Raw genomic sequence first — 18,358 nt, forward strand, 5'->3', positions numbered from 1 at the left:
ACTCTTCTTCAGGAAAGAGCCAGGAACTTTGGTGTGACTTGCTTAAGAATGATGAGCCCAGTGGACTTCCTTGCTGGTCCAGTGGTTAAGACTCCATGCTCCCAGTGCATGGGACACAGGTTCGATCTCTGGGTAGGGAACCTAAGATCCTCCATGGGTATGAAGATTAATGAGACCAATGATTTTTCACATCTGCTCTTTGGAAGGAGATAAACTGACATTCAGCCCTGCCCATCAACAGAAAATTGGATTAAAGAATTACTGAGCATAACCCCACCCATCAGAACAAGACACAGTTTCCCCCATAGTCAATCTCTCCCATCAGGAAGTTTCCATAAGCCTCTTATCCATCAGAGGGCCAACAGAATGAAAACCATAATCACAGAAAACTAACCAAACTGATCACATGGACCACAGCCTTGTCTAACTCAATGAAACTATAAGCCATGACATGTAGGGCCACCCAAGACGGATGGGTCATGGTGGAAAGTTCTGACAAAACGTGGTCCACTGGAGAAGGGAATGGCAAACCACTTCCATATTCTTGCCTTGAGAACCCCATGAACAGTATGAAAAGGCAAAAAGATAGGACACTGAATGATGAAGTCCCCAGGTCAGTAGGTACCCAACATGCTACTGGAAAACAGTGGAGAAATAACTCTGGAAAGAAAGAAGAGACAGAGCCAAAACAAAAACACCCAGTTGTAGTTGTGACCAATGATGGAAGTAAATTCTGATGCTATAAAGAACAATGTTGCATAGGAACATTGGAATGTTAGGTCCATGAATCAAGGCAAATTGGAAGTGGCCAAATAGGAGATGGCAAGAGTGAACATCGACATTTTAGGAATCAGCAAACTAAAATGAACTGGAATGGGTGAATTTAACTCAGACAACCATTATGTCTACTACTGTGGGCAAGAATCCCTTAGAAGAAATGGAGTAGCCCTCATAGTCAGCGAAAGAGTCTGAAATGCAGTACTTGGATGCAGTCTCAAAAACAACAGAATGATCTCTGTTCGTTTCCAAGGCAAACCATTCAATATCACAGTAATCTAAGTCTATGCCCTGACCAGTAATGCTGAAGAAGCTGAAGTTGAATGGTTCTATGAAGACCTACAAGACCTTCTAGAACTAACACCCAAAAAAGATGTCCTTTTCATCATAGGGGACTGGAATGCAAAAGTAGGAAGTCAAGTAACACCTGGAGTAACAGGCAAATTTGGCCTTGGAGTACAAAACGAAGCAGGGAAAAGGCTGACAGAACTTTGTCAAGAGAATGCTCTGGTCATAGCAAACACCCTCTTCCAACAACAACAAGAGAAGACGTTACACATGGACATCACCAGATGGTCAATACTGAAATCAGATTGATTATATTCTTTGTAGCTAAAGATGGAGAAGTTCTATATAGCCAGCAAAAACAAGACTGGGAGCTGACTGTGGTTCATATCATGAACTCCTTATTGCCAAATTCAGACTTAAATTGAAGAAAGTAGGAAAAACCACTAGACCATTCAGGTATGACCTAAATCAAATCCCTTATGATTATAGTGTGGAAGTGAGAAATAGATTCAAGGGATTAGATCTGATAGACAGAATGCCTGAGGAACTATGGACAGAGGTTCATGACATTGTACAGGAGGCAGTGACCAAGACCATCCCCAAGAAAAAGAAATGCACAAAGGCAAAATTGTTGTCTGAGGAGGCCTTACAAATAACTGAGAAAAGAAGAGAAGCTAAAGGCAAAAGAGAAAATGAAAGCTATACCTATCTGAACGCAGAGTTCCAAAGAATAGCAAGGAGAGATAAGAAAGCCTTCCTCAGTGATCAGTGCAGAGAAATAGAGGAAAACAATAAAATGGGAAAGACTAGAGATCTCTTCAAGAAAACTAGAGATACCAAGGGAACATTTCATGCAAAGATGGGCTCAATAAAGGACAGAAATGGTATGGACCTTACAGAAGCAGCAGATATTAAGAAGAGGTGGTAAGAATACACAGAAGAACTGTACAAAAAAGATCTTCATGACCCAGATTACCACGATGGTGTGATCACTCATCTAGAGCCAGACATCCTTGAGAGTGAAGTCAAGTGGGCCTTAGGAACAAAGCTAGCGGAGGTGATGGAATTCCAGTTGAGCTATTGCAAATCCTAAAAGATGATGCTGTGAAAGTGCTGCACTCAATATGTCAGCAAATTTGGAAAACTCAGCAGTGGCCACAGGACTGGGAAAGGTGAGTTTTCATTTCAATCCCAAAGAAAGGCAATCCCAAAGAATGCTCAGACTACCACACTCATCTCACACGCTAGCAAAGCAGTGATCAAAATTCTCCAAGCCAGGCTTCAACAGTATGTGAACTGTGAACTTCCAGATGCTCAAGCTGGATTTATAAAAGGCAGAGGAACTAGAGATCAAATTGCCGACATCTGTTAGATCATCAAAAAAGCAAGAGAGTTCCAGAAAAACATCTATTTCTGCTTTATTGACTATGCCAAAGCCTTTGACTATGTGGATCACAACAAACTGTGGAAAATTCTTAAAGAGATGGGAATACCAGACCACACGACCTGCCTCCTGAGAAACCTGTATGCAGGCCAGGAAGCAACAGTTAGAACTGGATATGGAACAACAGACTGGTTCCAAATTGGGAAAGGAGTACATCAAGGCTATTGTCACACTGCTTATTTAACTTATACGTAGAGTAGATCATGTGAAATGCTGGGCTGGATGATGCACAAGCTGGAATTAAGAAAGCTGGGAGAAATATCAATAACCTCAGATATGCAGATGACACCACCCTTATGGTAAGCAAAGAGGAACTAAAGAGCCTCTTGATGAAAGTGAAAGAGCAGAGTGAAAAAGTTGGCTTAAAACTCAGCATTCAGAAAACTAAGATCATGGCATCTGGTCCCATCAATTTATGGCAAATAGATGGGGGAACAGTGGAAACGTTGAGAGACTTTATTTTCTTGGGCTCCAAAATCACTGCAGATGGTGATGACTGCAGCCATGAAATTAAAAGATGCTTGCTCCTTGGAAGAAAAGCTATGACCAACCTAGATAGCATATTAAAAGGCAGAGACATTACTTTGCCAACAAAGGTCCATCTAGTCAAAGCTATGGTTTTTCCAGTAGTCATGTATGGATGTGAGAGTTGGACCATAAAGAAAGCTGAGCACTGAAGAATTGATGCTTTTGAACTATAGTGGTGGAGAAGACTCATGAGAGTCCCTTGGACTGCAAGGAGATTAGACTAGTTCATCCTAAAGGAGATCAGTCCTGGGTGTTCATTGGAAGGACTGATGCTGAAGCTTAAACTCCAATACTTTGGCCACCTGATGGGAAGAACTGACTCCTTGGAAAAGACCCTGATGCTGGGAAAGATTGAAGGCAGGAGAAGGGGATGACAGAGGATGAGATGGTTGGATGGTATCACCGACTCAATGGACATGAGTTTGAGTAAGCTCCAGGAGTAGGTGATGGACAGGGAAGACTGGCATGCCACAGTCCATGGGGTTGTAAAGATTTGGACACAACTGAGCGAATGAAAAGAACTGAAAACTGACATCAGGTCATGCCAGGGGTCACTGGGATCTCCTATAATACCCGTCAGCCCAGTCCATCAGTGGCAGAGAACAGGAAGGAGCAGGGACACAGAGCACTGTCATTGTCAGCCAGTGTGTCATCCTCATCTTTTCCTGTATAGCGTGGAAACCAGAACTAGGTGAATTCAATCTAGATATCACAAATCCAGTGTTTGACTCTTGTCTGAAGAGCCACAGAGTCTTTCCTTTTTAAATTAGACAAAAGCTCCACCCAGTCATTTCAGCAGACCTTCTCTGTAGATTTCCTTTCTGGAACAGAAACACATTCTCAGTGCCAAATTCCACCCAGGTTTCCTTCCTACAGAGCTGTTGGTGATGAATTTTTGTGTCAGTCACTGTTCTCGGTTCTGATACTCCAGAGCTACCAATTCCATTGAAAAGGTCAGATTATAGACCTTTTCATGAACCCATTTGACTGTGTTACCTTAAGCCTTAACCAAAAGGAAAAGCTCTATCTTATTCTGAAATATTTTAATGCACAATTATTCTAGGTTTTCGAGGGCCAGAAACTTAACACAATCTGTACAGTCCTTTTGGAGAAAAAACAAAAATTACAAATACAAAATTAGATCTGAAGCAAGTATTTATCATGAAAAAAAGAAATTACAAAAAAATAGCAAGCCTTAAAAACTCATAAACATCTTAAATGTCACAAATTTTGAAAAATAGCAATAGTTTAACTGCCTAGCATACCTTTATAATACTCCCTGCTATACTTTCTGGGTAAATCTTTCACTGCCTCTTTATTTAATAGCAATTTCATTAACATCATTTACTGTAGGGGCAATAGAAAAATAATTGTCTTTCCTCTAGCATGTTTGTTCAAAATTTGTTTTTCATTATTGGTAGATTAGAAAAATTTCAATTTTACATCTCATTATTGATAATGTTTTCTAACTTTTTAGGGATGTTGTCAAATTTAAGAAAACTCCTATTCAACTTATTTCATATTTAAGATGTAAAATTTGGAAGAATTTTTCTACAGACCAAGTTTGAATACACATTTGAAACCCTGTTGCCCCTCCATCACCCAAAGCTTCCAGGGTCAGAGCACATTGGATACATTCATAGAGTGTGACACCATGTCTGGTGTGGATCTTCAAGTCTCTTAAGCAATTAAATTCGGATGTTGAGTTACAGAAGTTATCTCTAAGGCCACTCCTATGCCAGTATGACTAGCAGTAATTATACAGAGTTACTACAAACCACAAAAACATACACCACAGTTTCTGGTCAAGGGTAGTGGTATAGGGTGGCATTTGCTAGTAAAGAGGAGAGATTTACTTGGGTTATTGTGTTTCATCCATGCAAAAGGGTGTAACCCAACTTCTACCCTTAAGAAATAAAGCAAGGAAGTTCAAAAGAGTGGCATCTTCAATAGTCTCTGCAAACTTTAGAACTTGTAGACTGAGTCCCATCTCTTTCTCAAAATAAAAATAAAATCCCAGTGGGTTTCTAGGAACACAGGGAAATTCTATTATTCTTATCAGTCAACTAGAAGCAAAGAGAAGAGAGACAGTATCTTGGTGGGTTGCCCATCCCTCCCTTTTGTCCTGGAAAATTTAAAGCTTGAAAGATAAAGGTAATGGATATCACAAATTAGAAGTTCTATTTTGTGAAATTTTGAGCACTTTATGTAAAACAAGCTCATCTAGACCCTATACTCCTCTGTTAGATGAAGGATACAATGAAGTCAAAATTCTACCAGCCAAGAGGGCTGCGGAGACCATCCTGAGACAGAACACCTTTCCCTAGGCCTGCGTGTGTGTGTGTGAGAGAGAGAGAGACAGACAGACAGACAGAGACAGAGAGAGAGAAAGAGAAAGGAAGGAAAGAAGAGAGGAATGAGGTATAGAAATAAGAGCATAAATGGAAACCTAGCATCGCTAAATACCCTGGCAAAGAGAACCAAAAATACCAAAGATAAATTCAGGTTTTTTTTTTTTCCCCCAAGCACTGGTCCGAAAACGACCAATTAAAACCCTAAAATTTCCTTGTGGAATCATTTCCCTATTTTTTTTTTTTGAAGGCAAGGGAATAAGGTATTTAAGGGAGAAGATGTTATAGTGTGCTGACCTTGGATCTAAAAACGTGAGAGTCAGTGCAGAGAAAAATCTATTGACTGCTTAGCTGCTCCTGCCAGTCACCTGGATGAAGCCCAAATAAATTCACAGCCACTGAGCTAAAGAGGCCATATGGCTTGTAATTAGACTCACTCTCAGCCAAGATATTGAGACATTTATTACATTTACTATTCAGCATTCATCGCACTTTACTGCCCAGTAAAAGGGCACCAAGGAAGAGATTAAATTCATCCTTCCTCTTTTCACCAATCCCACTCAATCTCAATCCCCTTCCTAACCACCCCCCAATCCAAAGGATCTGATTTCTAAAAATAATTTTTGGAAAATAACTGTGGTAACTAGTCCAAAGCCCATTGCTGATAAAGCCTCTGCCTGCAACAAGGAAGACCCAGGTTCGATCCCTGGGTCAGGAAGATCCCTGGAGAGGGAATGGCTACCCACTCCAGTTCTTGCCTGGAGAATCCCATGAACACAGGAGCCTGGCTGACTATAGTCCACGGGGTTGCAAAGAGTAGGACACGACTGAGCAGCTGACACTTTCACTTTCTCTATGAAAATATCAAGTAAGCATCACTGAGGTCCGGGCCTGGGACAAGCAGGACAAGTGAGTCAGTGCAGAATACTGCCCTAGAAGCAGTTCAAAGTGGACCCAAGGCTTCTTCAAACTTTGCCTGCTAAGGTTCAGTGAGCAAACTTACTTGACAGGTTTATCAAGATAGTCTTTCAACCACAAACATTTATTGAGCACTTTTTGCTAGGGGCTAGAGCAAAGAAACATGCCTTCCCTGTGGTCTTAGACCTGACAGTCTAGCAGAGGAGATGGGAAGACAAACAATAAAGAAATAATCACACAAGGAGCTAGTTAACTTAGAGGTACAGTAAGTCTGCCAGAGGAGAAGCGCGGGGGCTGTGACACTGAACACTAGGGGTCTGACCTGGATGCAGGTGAGGACCGCTTCCCAGAGGGAGCGACACTTACAGCTGAAAACTTCAAGGAGGAGGAGGAGTTAAGGGGTAGGAGATGATGGGGATGGAGAATCCTAGAAGAGAGGAATCCTTTTTTTTTTTTTAAGTATTTTATTTTAAAAATCTATTTATTTATTTGGCTGTGGGTCTTGTAGTTGCAGCACGCAGGCTTAGTTGCCCCCAGGCAAGTGGGATCTTAGTTTCCCGCATCCCCTGCAATGGAAGGTGGATTCTTAGCTACTGGACCACCAAGGAAGTCCCAGAAGGGAGGAATCTTGATACTGGCCCAGTGTCTGGCACACAGTCTCCCTGTATCTTGTGGACAAGAGGGTAAATGGAGCTCTAGATGCTGGGCAAGGCGGGGATAGTCATATTAGGCTGTTCTATTGCAGAGTTTTATCAAGAAATAGAATGAAGTAGAAGCTATGCAGAGATCACATTTGCAAATAACCCCAAACTGGGCTACATCCAGACAAGGGTTCATACCATCAAAGCGAAATGTGATAGGCAGAAAACAGCTGGAATCCTGCAGAGTTTGCTAGACAAGAGCAAGAGCTGTAGGATTTAACTAAGAAGAGGGGAGAGGGAGTTGAGAGAAAACCCAGAAAGTTCTGGGGAAGAAAAGCAAAAAGGTGGTATCAGTCGCTCAGTCATGTCTGACTCTTTGGGACCCCATGAACTGTAGCCCACCAGGCTCCTCTGTCCATGGAATTCTCCAGGCAAGAATACTGGAGTGGGTAGCCATTCCCGTTTCCAGGGGATCTTCCCAACCCAGGGATCAAACTTGGAGGTGAAATATCATTCAACCTTAAAAAGGAATGAAGTATTGAAAAATACTATAGGGTGAATGAACCCAGAAACATTATGCTAAGTGAAAGAAGCCAGATGCAAAAGGACAAATACAGTATAACCCCAACTACATGAAATATCCAGATAGGTAAATTCATAGAGGCAGAAAGCATATTGGCGGTTGCCAGGGCCTGGGTTGGGGGGGTAGGGGTGAGGAGGAACAGGTAACAACTGCCTAATATGTACTGGGTTTCCTTTGGGGGAACTGTTTTGCAACTAGATAGAAGCAGTGAATTATATATTTAGTATATTATGAATGTACTAACTTGTTCACATTAAAATGGTTAATTTTATGTTATGTGAATCTCACTTCAGTTAAAAAATATCTGTAGTAGAGGAGAGTAGTCAACCAAGAGTTGACTACAGAAAGTAGTTGACCCTTTCTTCAGAAAAGGAGAAGGTTCTTTGTTTCCTGCAAATTCACCCATGAGGCAAGGAGCAGAGGATACCACAAAGCATCAATATTCACAAGTGTGGGGAAATGGGAAAGTTGATCATCGGACTTCATGCCAGTTACCTTGAGAACGGTACACTGTTAGTGGTTGAGATAGGAAAGGGCTTTGAATCAGACAGTCCCATTTCAAGCCCCAACTCTGTTAGTTACTGGTAGAGATTTGGGGGGTAATTTACTTAACTATTTCATCTGTTATTGTTTCTACTTATCCAGCATATACAAGCTAATATTATGACCTGATTATTGCCATTACCTTTCTTTGCTTGCTGTTCCCTCTTCAGAGGTAACTGCTATCTTAAATCATTTGTGATCATTTTCCTTTTTAAATCTCAGCATTACTGAGATGTTTACTTGACATACAACACATATGAGTTTGAAGTGTCAGTGCAGGATTTGAAGCCTTTCGGGGTCTGATTTAGCCTTTCGTTGTTTCTACTGGCTCTTACCCAGTGTTCACTGTTTCTATTTCCAACTTCCACTCACTCTCCCCCACTTCTCTCAGTCTCTCTCCTTCTCTTTCCCCTTATCTCTCCTACTTGTTTTACCTATGAGTTTATTTCTTGCAATTTGTGGGGGATGCTTTAAGGCTTGGGTTGAAGGTTGGGGTCATTCACTTCTGCTCAGCGCGTTTGCACTGGACCATTTTAAACTAAATTTTCAGCTTGAGCTTTCTTGGAACACAAAGGTATTATAAGTTTGGCCTGCCAAATTGTGTGCTCATTGAGTTGTCAATAATCATTTTTAAAAAGGCTCTTCCCTGCTTCACAAAAACTCAAGACCAGCAGATTTCCTTGCAGATTCAGGAGTATGGTGACTTAGACACCATATAATCATTCAGGATACTAGCTTTCTGTGGACTTGTGGCTTCCCTGTTGACCCAGAGAGTAAAGAAGCCACCTGCCAAGGCAGGAGACCTGGATCTGATCCCTGGGTTGGAAAGATCCCCTGGAGTAGGAAATGGCAACCCACTCCAGTACTCTTGCCTGGAAAATCCCATGGACAGAGGAGCCTGGTGAGCTACAGTCCATGGGATCGCAGAGTCGGACACAACTGAGCAACTAACACTTCACTTTTACTTTTGTGGACAACTTCCTATTAGACTCCTCACCTAAGCAAGCTCTGGGTTTTGACCTCTCTCCCAGCCAGGGCCATATTTGCAATTGTCCCCTGCACAACTCTAGGAATTACTTTTCATGTAGACTTACATGTAGTCTATATGACATGGGTGGTGGCCCTGTCCTCATGCCCACAAAATGGTAAAAACTAAAGCTCAAGTTCACTGGTTTTAGAAAATGGCCTTGAAGTGAAAGTTGCGTTTAGTGCTTTGGTTTTAAATTTTTATAACTGATAGAACTTAAATGAACAAAGACAATATAAATCCTTCCTTTTGAAGGCCTTTAAAAGGTAGGATCCTCAATATTTCAGGAATTGAATTGGCTTGCCAATCATCACTTCAACAAAAATATCTACCACTTGCCCCCATTAAAGGAGACATAACAGGCTAAGAGGATGCTTATTGGTTTTCTTTGTTTATTTTTAGATATGGACTTCCCAGTTGTTCTCCAGCCCACAAATGCAAATGAGAAAACACAGCTAATCAGAGAAGAACCTCGAAGTTATTGTACAGACTCTTAATATTGAGCCCACTGAGGGTCCACAGTACCTCCTCTTGGTTCAGCCATGTCTCCAGGTGGTCTTGTTGGGGGAGGGGAGGGGACATGAAATGCTGTGAACTTTTCAACATTTGTATTTTATCTTTAGGTTAAGGAAAGATGACTGCTACATAATTTTCTCAGTATGCAGATTCACTCTTTGAATAGAATTCCTAATGGAAACACACATTCCATTTTGATGAATAAAGGCCTGAAGAGTTGTTTTATGCTCCTTGCCTGAGGTTAGACAGTGGCACTGGACAGGCTTTTTGAGCCTTCCCTTTATATGAGCCAGACCTCAGTCCTCATAGACTAAAGTTGTATTCTGAAACCAAAGCCATTTATCATATATTTAACTAAATGCAGTATTAACATCTGCCTTTAAATATCATCAGCAAAACATACATGAGAATTTAGGAGGAATTTCTTGTGTGTGTAGAGATTTTTCCTGTCATATACAATATGGCCACAGAAATATTTCAAGAGGCAGGAAGAAATTATTAGGTAAAGACAAATCATATTAAAGTATAGTTTTGAAAAATTACAAATTATCACTTACTGAAAACTAACAAAACCAGGAAGAAAGAAGTTTTCTGTGTACTTTTAGATGGGCATAAAAACAATAACAGAACTTCAGCCCTGTGAAATGTTGTAAATGATCCCAAAAAATCATTCTAGGCACAAAACAGCCCCAAACAATTGTGTTTGACAATTTTAAGTTAAAATATTTTTTGTCCAACAGACTTAGATTAGCCACACTAAGAAAAAGAAACACATGAGGTAAAGGACAGAATTCTAAATTCTATAATTTAAATTTAAAGGCCTATCAATTATCCCATTTTCAGCCAGATTAATAACAGTGACCAGAAAATACTGCCCATGTTGAACATCTATGCTCAGAGGTCATCTCTGCATTTACTTGATTCTTATATTCATCAAGTGGTAGAAGCCATATGCTCTTTCTAAAACAGTAAGCAGCAAGTGTTTATTTTTTCCAGATCTTTCTTAGTTCTTAATGTAATGTTGCATTTTTCAAGATCTTGTTATGTTTTTACATAATATTGCACGAAATGCCATTTCCTTCTTTGTTTCTTATTCTACCCTTCCCCCCACCAAACTACAGTTAATTAAAGTTAAATATACATTGTAAGTGAGAATTAGTGTTATAGCTCTGACAGTTCTGACATAATTAAAACTCTACTCTAACTCTTGTGTTACTGGAATTTTTTTTTAATCAACATAATTAAGTACAAAGGGCCCCAGTTTGAAATTTAAGAACCTGGTTCTAACTAAGCACTCACAAACTAGCCCTGTGACCAACTGAGATAAGAATGATACGGCTAATCGCTCTATGACTCTGTTTTCATATCTTCTCTGTTTACCTTCCAAACTGTTGCAAGACCAAGTGAAATAGATGAAGTGAAAGAACTCCAAAAAGTCAAGTATTCAACAAGTTTAAGATGGTTTTATGAGTTTGTATATGTTGATACACAGAGACAAATGTGATGAGACTTCTGTATATAAACTCTCTCACCCAACAAGACCCATGAAAATACCCAATACTAACAGTCCAGTGACCAGCAGGTGCTCAGAACTGTACTCAACACATGAGTAACTTTCCATCTGAAGGGAACAATGAGATGAACAGCCCCACCTGTGAGTACCTGGAGCCACTACTTTTCCTTCCTGAGGTCTCTAAGCAAAACAGCACTCTTGCTGTTGAATAGTAACTTACAAGTCACAAAACTCATCTTCTCTTTCTCCCCCTGATCTCACTTTTCCTTCTCACAGAAAACTTTCTACTTCTACCCCAGCTTTCCCAGAGAGCCAGTACAAGAGTAGTTTTGATGAAAATAGGTCATGAATTAGAATCCTGATCAGATGTGGAATAAATTCCTGGAGGTGTTCTGGCCAATGTTTCCCACATAGGGCTAGTTTTTACTTACAGTGCTGCATGGCAAATGTAAGCACATAGATGTCTGTGAGTGAGGGAATGAGTTCTACAGAATGCCCCTTAGCTACACAGGCACAAGGACCAACTCTCCATCTGAGGAGGGGCCACATAAGCGTCTTGTAGAGTTGCCATCTGGAATCGCCTGCTGCTATTATGAATCCACAGCATCTTAGCAGAGAAGCATCAAGGAAAGAAGGGACATGCTGACTGTGATCCTCAACAATGATCCCAGTTCATGCAGGGTTAAGTGAACTGCCCACTTCAGTGGCTCACAACCTAATCCTGGCCTCCAGGCGATAAGAGTAGGGGGTTTCATGAATCAACCATTTACTTTTTTGCTGTCTTACATTTGTTGTTGTTCAGTGGCAGAGTTGTGTACAACTCTTGTGACCCCCATGGACTATAGCCCGCCAGGCTTCTCTGTTCATGAAGTGAAGTAAAGTGAAGTGAAAGTCGCTCAGTCATGTCCGACTCTTTGTGAGCCCATGGACGTCACACAGTCCATGGAATTCTCTAGGTCAGAATACTGGAGGAGGTAGCCTTTCCCTTCTCCAGGGCATCTTCCCAACCCAGGGATTGCATTGCAGGCAGATTCTTTATCAAATGAACCACAAAGGAAGACCCTCTGTCCATGGGATTTCTCTGTTAATTTGGCAGTCAAACCTCTGACCCAATTTTAGATTTTTTTTTTTTTAATTTCAGCAGCTTGCCACCCCTTACTTCTCATGGGTGAGAAGGCAAATGTCCACTTCCAGGGCAACAGTCCTCAAAGCAAAGAAAGACCTTTATTTGACAATCACGAGTCCTCCTCTCCAAAACCCCTCTTCTTCTGGCCTGAAGCCCTCCTTAAAACCTAAGTAACAGTCATCTTCATATTATTCCTGAGCAGTTCTAGACCACAAAAGGCCAGAAATTTAGATTAAGTCATGAAAAACCAGCTTATGTAAAGCAAAGTTATTTCCAAATTGTAGGTGGTTCACATTAGCAGTGATTTCAAAACTACATCTTAGGGTCAGCGTTTGTATCTGTATTCTGCACCATGCTAAAATATGAAGAGACTGCTAAATACTTCTTGACTAACTGATCAGTTCTCATAACATAGACCATTTCTGAGAAAAGCCTTTCTCCAAAAGGAGACCTAAACATGCTCAGTGCCAGATGAAGGGTTAAGTGTGGTAACACTTTCTGGAATTTTCATGCTATTCCAGGGCTGTCCTCAAGAAGCAAAACTGAATTCCTAGAATCAAATCAGCACTTACCGGACAGTTATTAACACATTCTGCTCATTTCTAGGCTGTCAACTGAGCTTTCTAATAGCCGAAAAATCTAATTATCAATTTTTCCCATGCCTGAAAGCCCCCAGGCACATCCTTATTCCCAGGTCCAGGAAGATGGATCTTACTTATGAGAGTTTTTTTTTTTTCCTTACTTCTGAGTAATCTGCTCTGGTACCCAAATATCTCCACTCCTGAGATGCTGTCCAGATTGATGAATCTCAAGGTTTCATCTACAGTATACTTTCTTTTCTGGTGAAGAATAGTTGGGGGAAATTTTTAGTACAAACATTCACTCTGGGAATGAGATTTCAACATTTTCTTAATTGTGTTTAGAATGATCTATTTGGGCATGTATATACATTAACCATTTGGAGAAGGCAATGGCACCCCACTCCAGTACTCTTGCCTGGGAAATCCCATGGACAGAGGAGCCTGGTAGGCTGCAGTCCATGAGGAAGCTAAGAGTTGGACATGACTGAAGTGACTTAGCAGCAGCATACATTAACCATTTACTAAACTGATATTTTCAGAATTATAATCACAAAAAAACCAGTATTTTAAAGCTAACCTAGGTAGCTTCATAAAAGCAACAAATGAAAGCGGTAAGCAATGAAAAATACTGCCCGTGTATTAAGTGTTACTCAGTCCTTTCCAACTCTATGCCATCTCATGGATTGTAGCCCAGCTCCTCTGTCCTTGGAATTCTCAAGGCAAGAATACTGGAGTGGGTTGCCATTCCCTTCTCCAGGGGATCTTCCCAACCCAGGGAACAAACCTGGGTCTCCTGCGTTGCAGGCGGATTCTTTACCTTCTGAGCCATCAGGGAAGCCCATATATTGATTAACTTATTATTAATGGCATAATAATTTTCTATAAAATGGCTTTAAAAGTTTCTTTAATGTATTTAGCAAGGAATTTATTTTCTAACTCGATACACAGCAAACTAGGAAATTTAATTTTTAGTCACCAAAATCTGAAAGGTACACGTTATTCTGAATAAGAGGATAAAGTCTTAATAGGAAATAAAAACGATTCACTTCCTTGCTTATCTCCTGCTTTTCTTAGTTTCATCTCTTCTTCTTAACCCATCCCATCCCCCAAACTAAAGGATTTGAAAGGAGGTAGAACATATTGGTTTTTAGGATCACAGGTGTGTTTGAAGAAAGATGGTTCATTCTTTCATAAATTAAAATTATAAACTAACAATAATAACCAGCAGTCATGGTGCTCCTTGGTGGCTCAGTGGTAAAGAACCTCCCTGCTGATGCAGGAGACGTGGCTTCAATCCCTGGGTCGGGAAGATCCTGTAGAGAAGAAAACGGCAACTCACTTCAGTGTTCTTACCTGGGAAATCCCATGGGCAGAGGAAGCTCAGGGGCTACAGTTCATGGAGTCTCAAGAGGCAGACACGACTTAGCAACTGAACCTCAACAACAACATTGTGCTCAGTACCTGACACTGGCCTATGTTAGCTTTATATATTTTATATTTATATAGTAGCTTAATGCTCTCAACAACCTATGGGACAAGTACTATCAGCATTATTAGTCCCCATTTTTCAGACTAGGAAACTAAAACAGGTTAAGTAACTTGGCCAAGATCACCCAGTTAGTGAGGGGTAGAGCAGGCTGGTCGTGGAGTCCATGATCTTAATGCCACACTATATATTATTTACAACTACATTTGTCCTTCAAAACAAACCCTCTATACCTCCCTATCTACCTCCTTCCCAGAGTCCTTTTATTCAAAAGAAAACTCATTCCTGTCACTTTTTTCATCATCTACCTTTCTCTTCAACTGCCCTTTGTTGTTCAAGAAGATTCCTCTAGAACAGGGGTCCCCAACCTCTGGGATCTAATGCCTGATGATCTGAGGTAAAGCTGATGCAACAATAATAGAAATAATGTACACAATAAATGAAATGCACTTGAATCATCCTGAAATACCCACCTCCCGCCCCAGACCATAGAAAAATCCTCTTCCATGAAACCAATCCCTGGTGCTAAAAAGGGTGGGGATCACTGGACTACTGAATAGCCCTTACTGAAATTCCAGTGACTTCCTCAAGTAAATCCTCAAGGACTCAAAATCCTCAAATTCCTAAGAATTAGCAATCCTTTATTATTTCTTCATAGTACAAAGGAAATACAACTTAGCAAAATAACTTTTTCTAAGGGAGCTTTATCTGCAACCATTTAAAATAAATATGTGTGTCTCTTGTGTGACTATGTATATATTCTGTAATAATTTGTTTTACTTTTTGCCCTATGTCAATTTTCCATTTTATGCTCCACACACTGGATCAACCTTTTTTCCCTCTGGTACTCACAACTGCTGAACCTACTTTACATGTTATTTATAATCAATATACTGTCTGTCTGCCCTTCAGAACGTGCGCTCCATCAGAGCAGGGATTTGTGCCTGTTTTGTTTACTGCTGCATTTCCAGCACTAGAGCAATACAATACCTAACACATAGCAGAGACTAAATAAATGTTTGTTAAAGGAATATAAATCTCTGAATGAAGTCTCCCTGCAACACCCTCCCAGACTCCCACCGTTCAAATCATGCCTTTGGGAAAGACACTGTGTGAACAAGATGAGAGCCCTCCTCTCCCTGAGCGCGAAGGACTAAACGAGTTTGCAGAGGCTTGTGGAGCCCCGGGATGTGGCTGGTTGGTCTTGCCATCTCCCTGTAGTACAAGTGGCTCCTGTTAACCTCCTCAATGGAGGTGGGGAGCTGGGGGCTAGTCTCATTAAGATCTTCAGATGTAGTGATTTGGCATATAATTCGGGGTTTAGTGTGGCTTAATAATACAGTCAATTCTCATTATCACAGATTCCAGGTTTGCGAATTGGCCTACTTGTTATTATTCAGTTCAGTTGCTCAGTCATGTCCGACTCTTTGCAACCGCATGGACTGCAGCACACCAAGCCTCCCTGTCCATCTCCAACTCCTGGGGTTTACTCAAATTCATGTCCATTGAGTTGATGATGCCATCCAACCATCTCATCCTCTGTTGTCCCCTTCTCCTCCTGCCTTCAATATTTCCCAGCATCAGGGTCTTTTCAAATGAGTCAGTTCTTTGCATCAGGTGGCCAAAGTATTGGAGTTTTAGCTTCAGCATCAGTCCTTCCAATGAATATTCAGGACTGATTTCCTTTAGGATGGACTGGTTGGATCTCCATGCAGTCCAAGGGACTCTCAAGAGTCTTCTCCAACACCACAGTTCAAAAGCATCAATTCTTTGGCACTCAGCTTTCTTTATAGTCCAACTCTCATATCCATACATGACTACTGGAAAAACCATAGCTTTGACTAGATGGACCTTTGTTGGCAAAGTAATGTCTCTGCTTTTTAATATGCTGTCTAGGTTGGTCATAGATTTTCTTCCAGGGAGCAAGTGTCTTTTAATTTCATGGCTGCAGTCACCATCTGCAGTGATTTTGGAGCCCAAGAAAATAAAGTCTCTCATTGTTTCCACTGTTTTCCTCCTCTATTTGCCATGAAGTGATGGGATGATCTTAGTTTTCTGAATCTTGAGTTTTAAGCCAACTTTTTCACTCTGCTCTTTCACTTTCATCAAGAGGCTCTTTAGTAGTTCTTCGCTTTCTGCCATGAGGGTGGTGTCATCTGCATATCTGAGGTTATTGATATTTCTCCCCGCAATCTTGATTCCAGCTTGTGCTTCATCCAGCCCAGTGTTTTTCATGGTGTACTCTGCATATAAGTTAAATAGGCAGGGTGACAATATACAGCCTTGATGTACTCCTTTCCCTATTATTCATTTATAACCCCAAAATCGGTACTCACAGTGCTTTTGTTGTCACTTGCAGAGACACACAGAACAGCAAAAAATCCCAGCTGCCCAGGGTACACGTTCCCAGCAGAGAATGACAAGATAACATTCTTATTGTTTCAGCCCTCTTACTGTAAACAAGTATCACTGTTTTTGGTGTGTGCTTTCTGTTTGTAATCTCATTGTTTAAAATTCTTAAAAGCACAGAGCTGTCTACTGTTTCTAAGTGCCAGAGGTTATAGTGTGCCTTATAGGGAAAATATGTGTGTTAGATAAGCTTCTTCCAGGTATGAGTAATAGTGCTATTGGGCATGAGTTCAACGTTACTGCATCAAAAATATGCAGGTGTCTTAACAGAAGCATAAATAAAACAAGGTTGTGTATTAAATAAGGTGTCTTAACAGAAGCATGATTAAAACAAGGTTGTGTATTGATCACTTAATGATGAAAATGTTGTGAGCAGAGGCTCACAGGAACTTAGCCCTGTATTTCCCCAGGAGCAATGGTTCAGTATTCACTAAATCAGTGTTTGTGGTGACTTCACAGACCCTAACTACCATGTATAACAAGAATCAACTGTAGCTCCCCTGCAGTTATCCAGAACAGTTCCCTTTCTGACCTTGGAAATAGCACCTCTGTGGTTTCACACAAACAACCTTCTTGGAGACAGTAAATATTTACAGGAAGCCATGGATGAGGACTCAGTAAACCCGAATTCAACTCCACTCCCCCAGTCTGGAGGGTCATCCTGAGGAAATTATTTAACCTTTCTTTGTAGGGTCTTGTGATCTGTAGAATGGTCTCCTTAATTAAGAAAGGAAGAATGTGAAAGTACTTTCAAGCGGACACGTGTAAGGTATTTTTCCAATCTGAACAAGAGCTTTTCAGATCTCAGGATATCTTGGCATGATTTTCATGGAGCACCACTGCTAACAAATTTTAGAAACTTGATCATTGTGATTGAGAGATAAGAAGAGAGTTCCTTTTAATAAATGGAACACTTTGTTACTCCCAGAACATCCCGGTTATCATTTGTTCTCGCCTGAGGTCAGAAACTGCCTTTCAACCTCTTTCCTCCCAGGAGCAATCCAGCATCCAGTCACTCTAACTCAAGTGTCCAACTGGTAACAAGTAGTGCCAAGGAAGGAGTCCTGGATGGTGACTCAGGAAAGCTGAGATCTCATCTGCCATTGTTCAACTTTGTTACTGAAGGTAAGTTATTTCACAGCTTTGGGCACCAGTTCCTTCATTTAAAAGCAACTTTCATTAAATGCTGTCCTAGATGACCACTATGGGAAGGGGCTGATAGAAGATGAGATGGTTGAATGGCATCACCGACTCAATGCACATGAGTTTGAGCAAACTCTGAGAGATGGTGAAGGACAGGGAAGCCTGGGGTGCTGCAGTCCCTGGGGAACACAGAGTTAGACATGACTTAGCCACTGAACTGAGCTCATGGGACTGGCTGCCATACACGTATTTGGATGTGATCAAACAAAACAATACCAAATGGTATAGGAAAGAAAGCATGTTTCTCTTTTCTCACTATATCTCTATTGGTTTGCTGGGGCTACCAAAACAAAATATCACAGGCTGGCTGGCTTAAACAACAGTTTATTTTCTCAGAGTTGCAGCGGCTAGAAGATCAAGATCAAGAAGTCAGCAGGTTTGATTTCTTCAGAGGCCTCTCTCCTGGGCTTGCAGATGCATGCTT

The 18,358-nt window shown here is 40.9% G+C and overlaps 1 protein-coding gene across 3 annotated transcripts in view; it reads left to right on the top strand.

The window, feature by feature from the left end:
• DNAJC5B (DnaJ heat shock protein family (Hsp40) member C5 beta) overlaps positions 1-9,835 on the top strand; it is a 92,454-nt gene extending 82,619 nt beyond the window's left edge. For all 3 annotated transcript variants that reach the window (XM_043483786.1, XM_043483785.1, XM_043483784.1), the window contains one exon: positions 9,503-9,835. In XM_043483786.1, the coding sequence (XP_043339721.1) occupies positions 9,503-9,597 (95 nt within the window). In that variant the 3' untranslated portion in view covers positions 9,598-9,835. The remainder of the gene's footprint in view (positions 1-9,502) is intronic.
• Positions 9,836-18,358: the final 8,523 nt, after the last annotated feature.

This window comes from Cervus canadensis, chromosome 12 (assembly GCF_019320065.1).
Source record: "Cervus canadensis isolate Bull #8, Minnesota chromosome 12, ASM1932006v1, whole genome shotgun sequence".
In the NCBI taxonomy this organism is placed as follows: domain Eukaryota; kingdom Metazoa; phylum Chordata; class Mammalia; order Artiodactyla; family Cervidae; genus Cervus; species Cervus canadensis.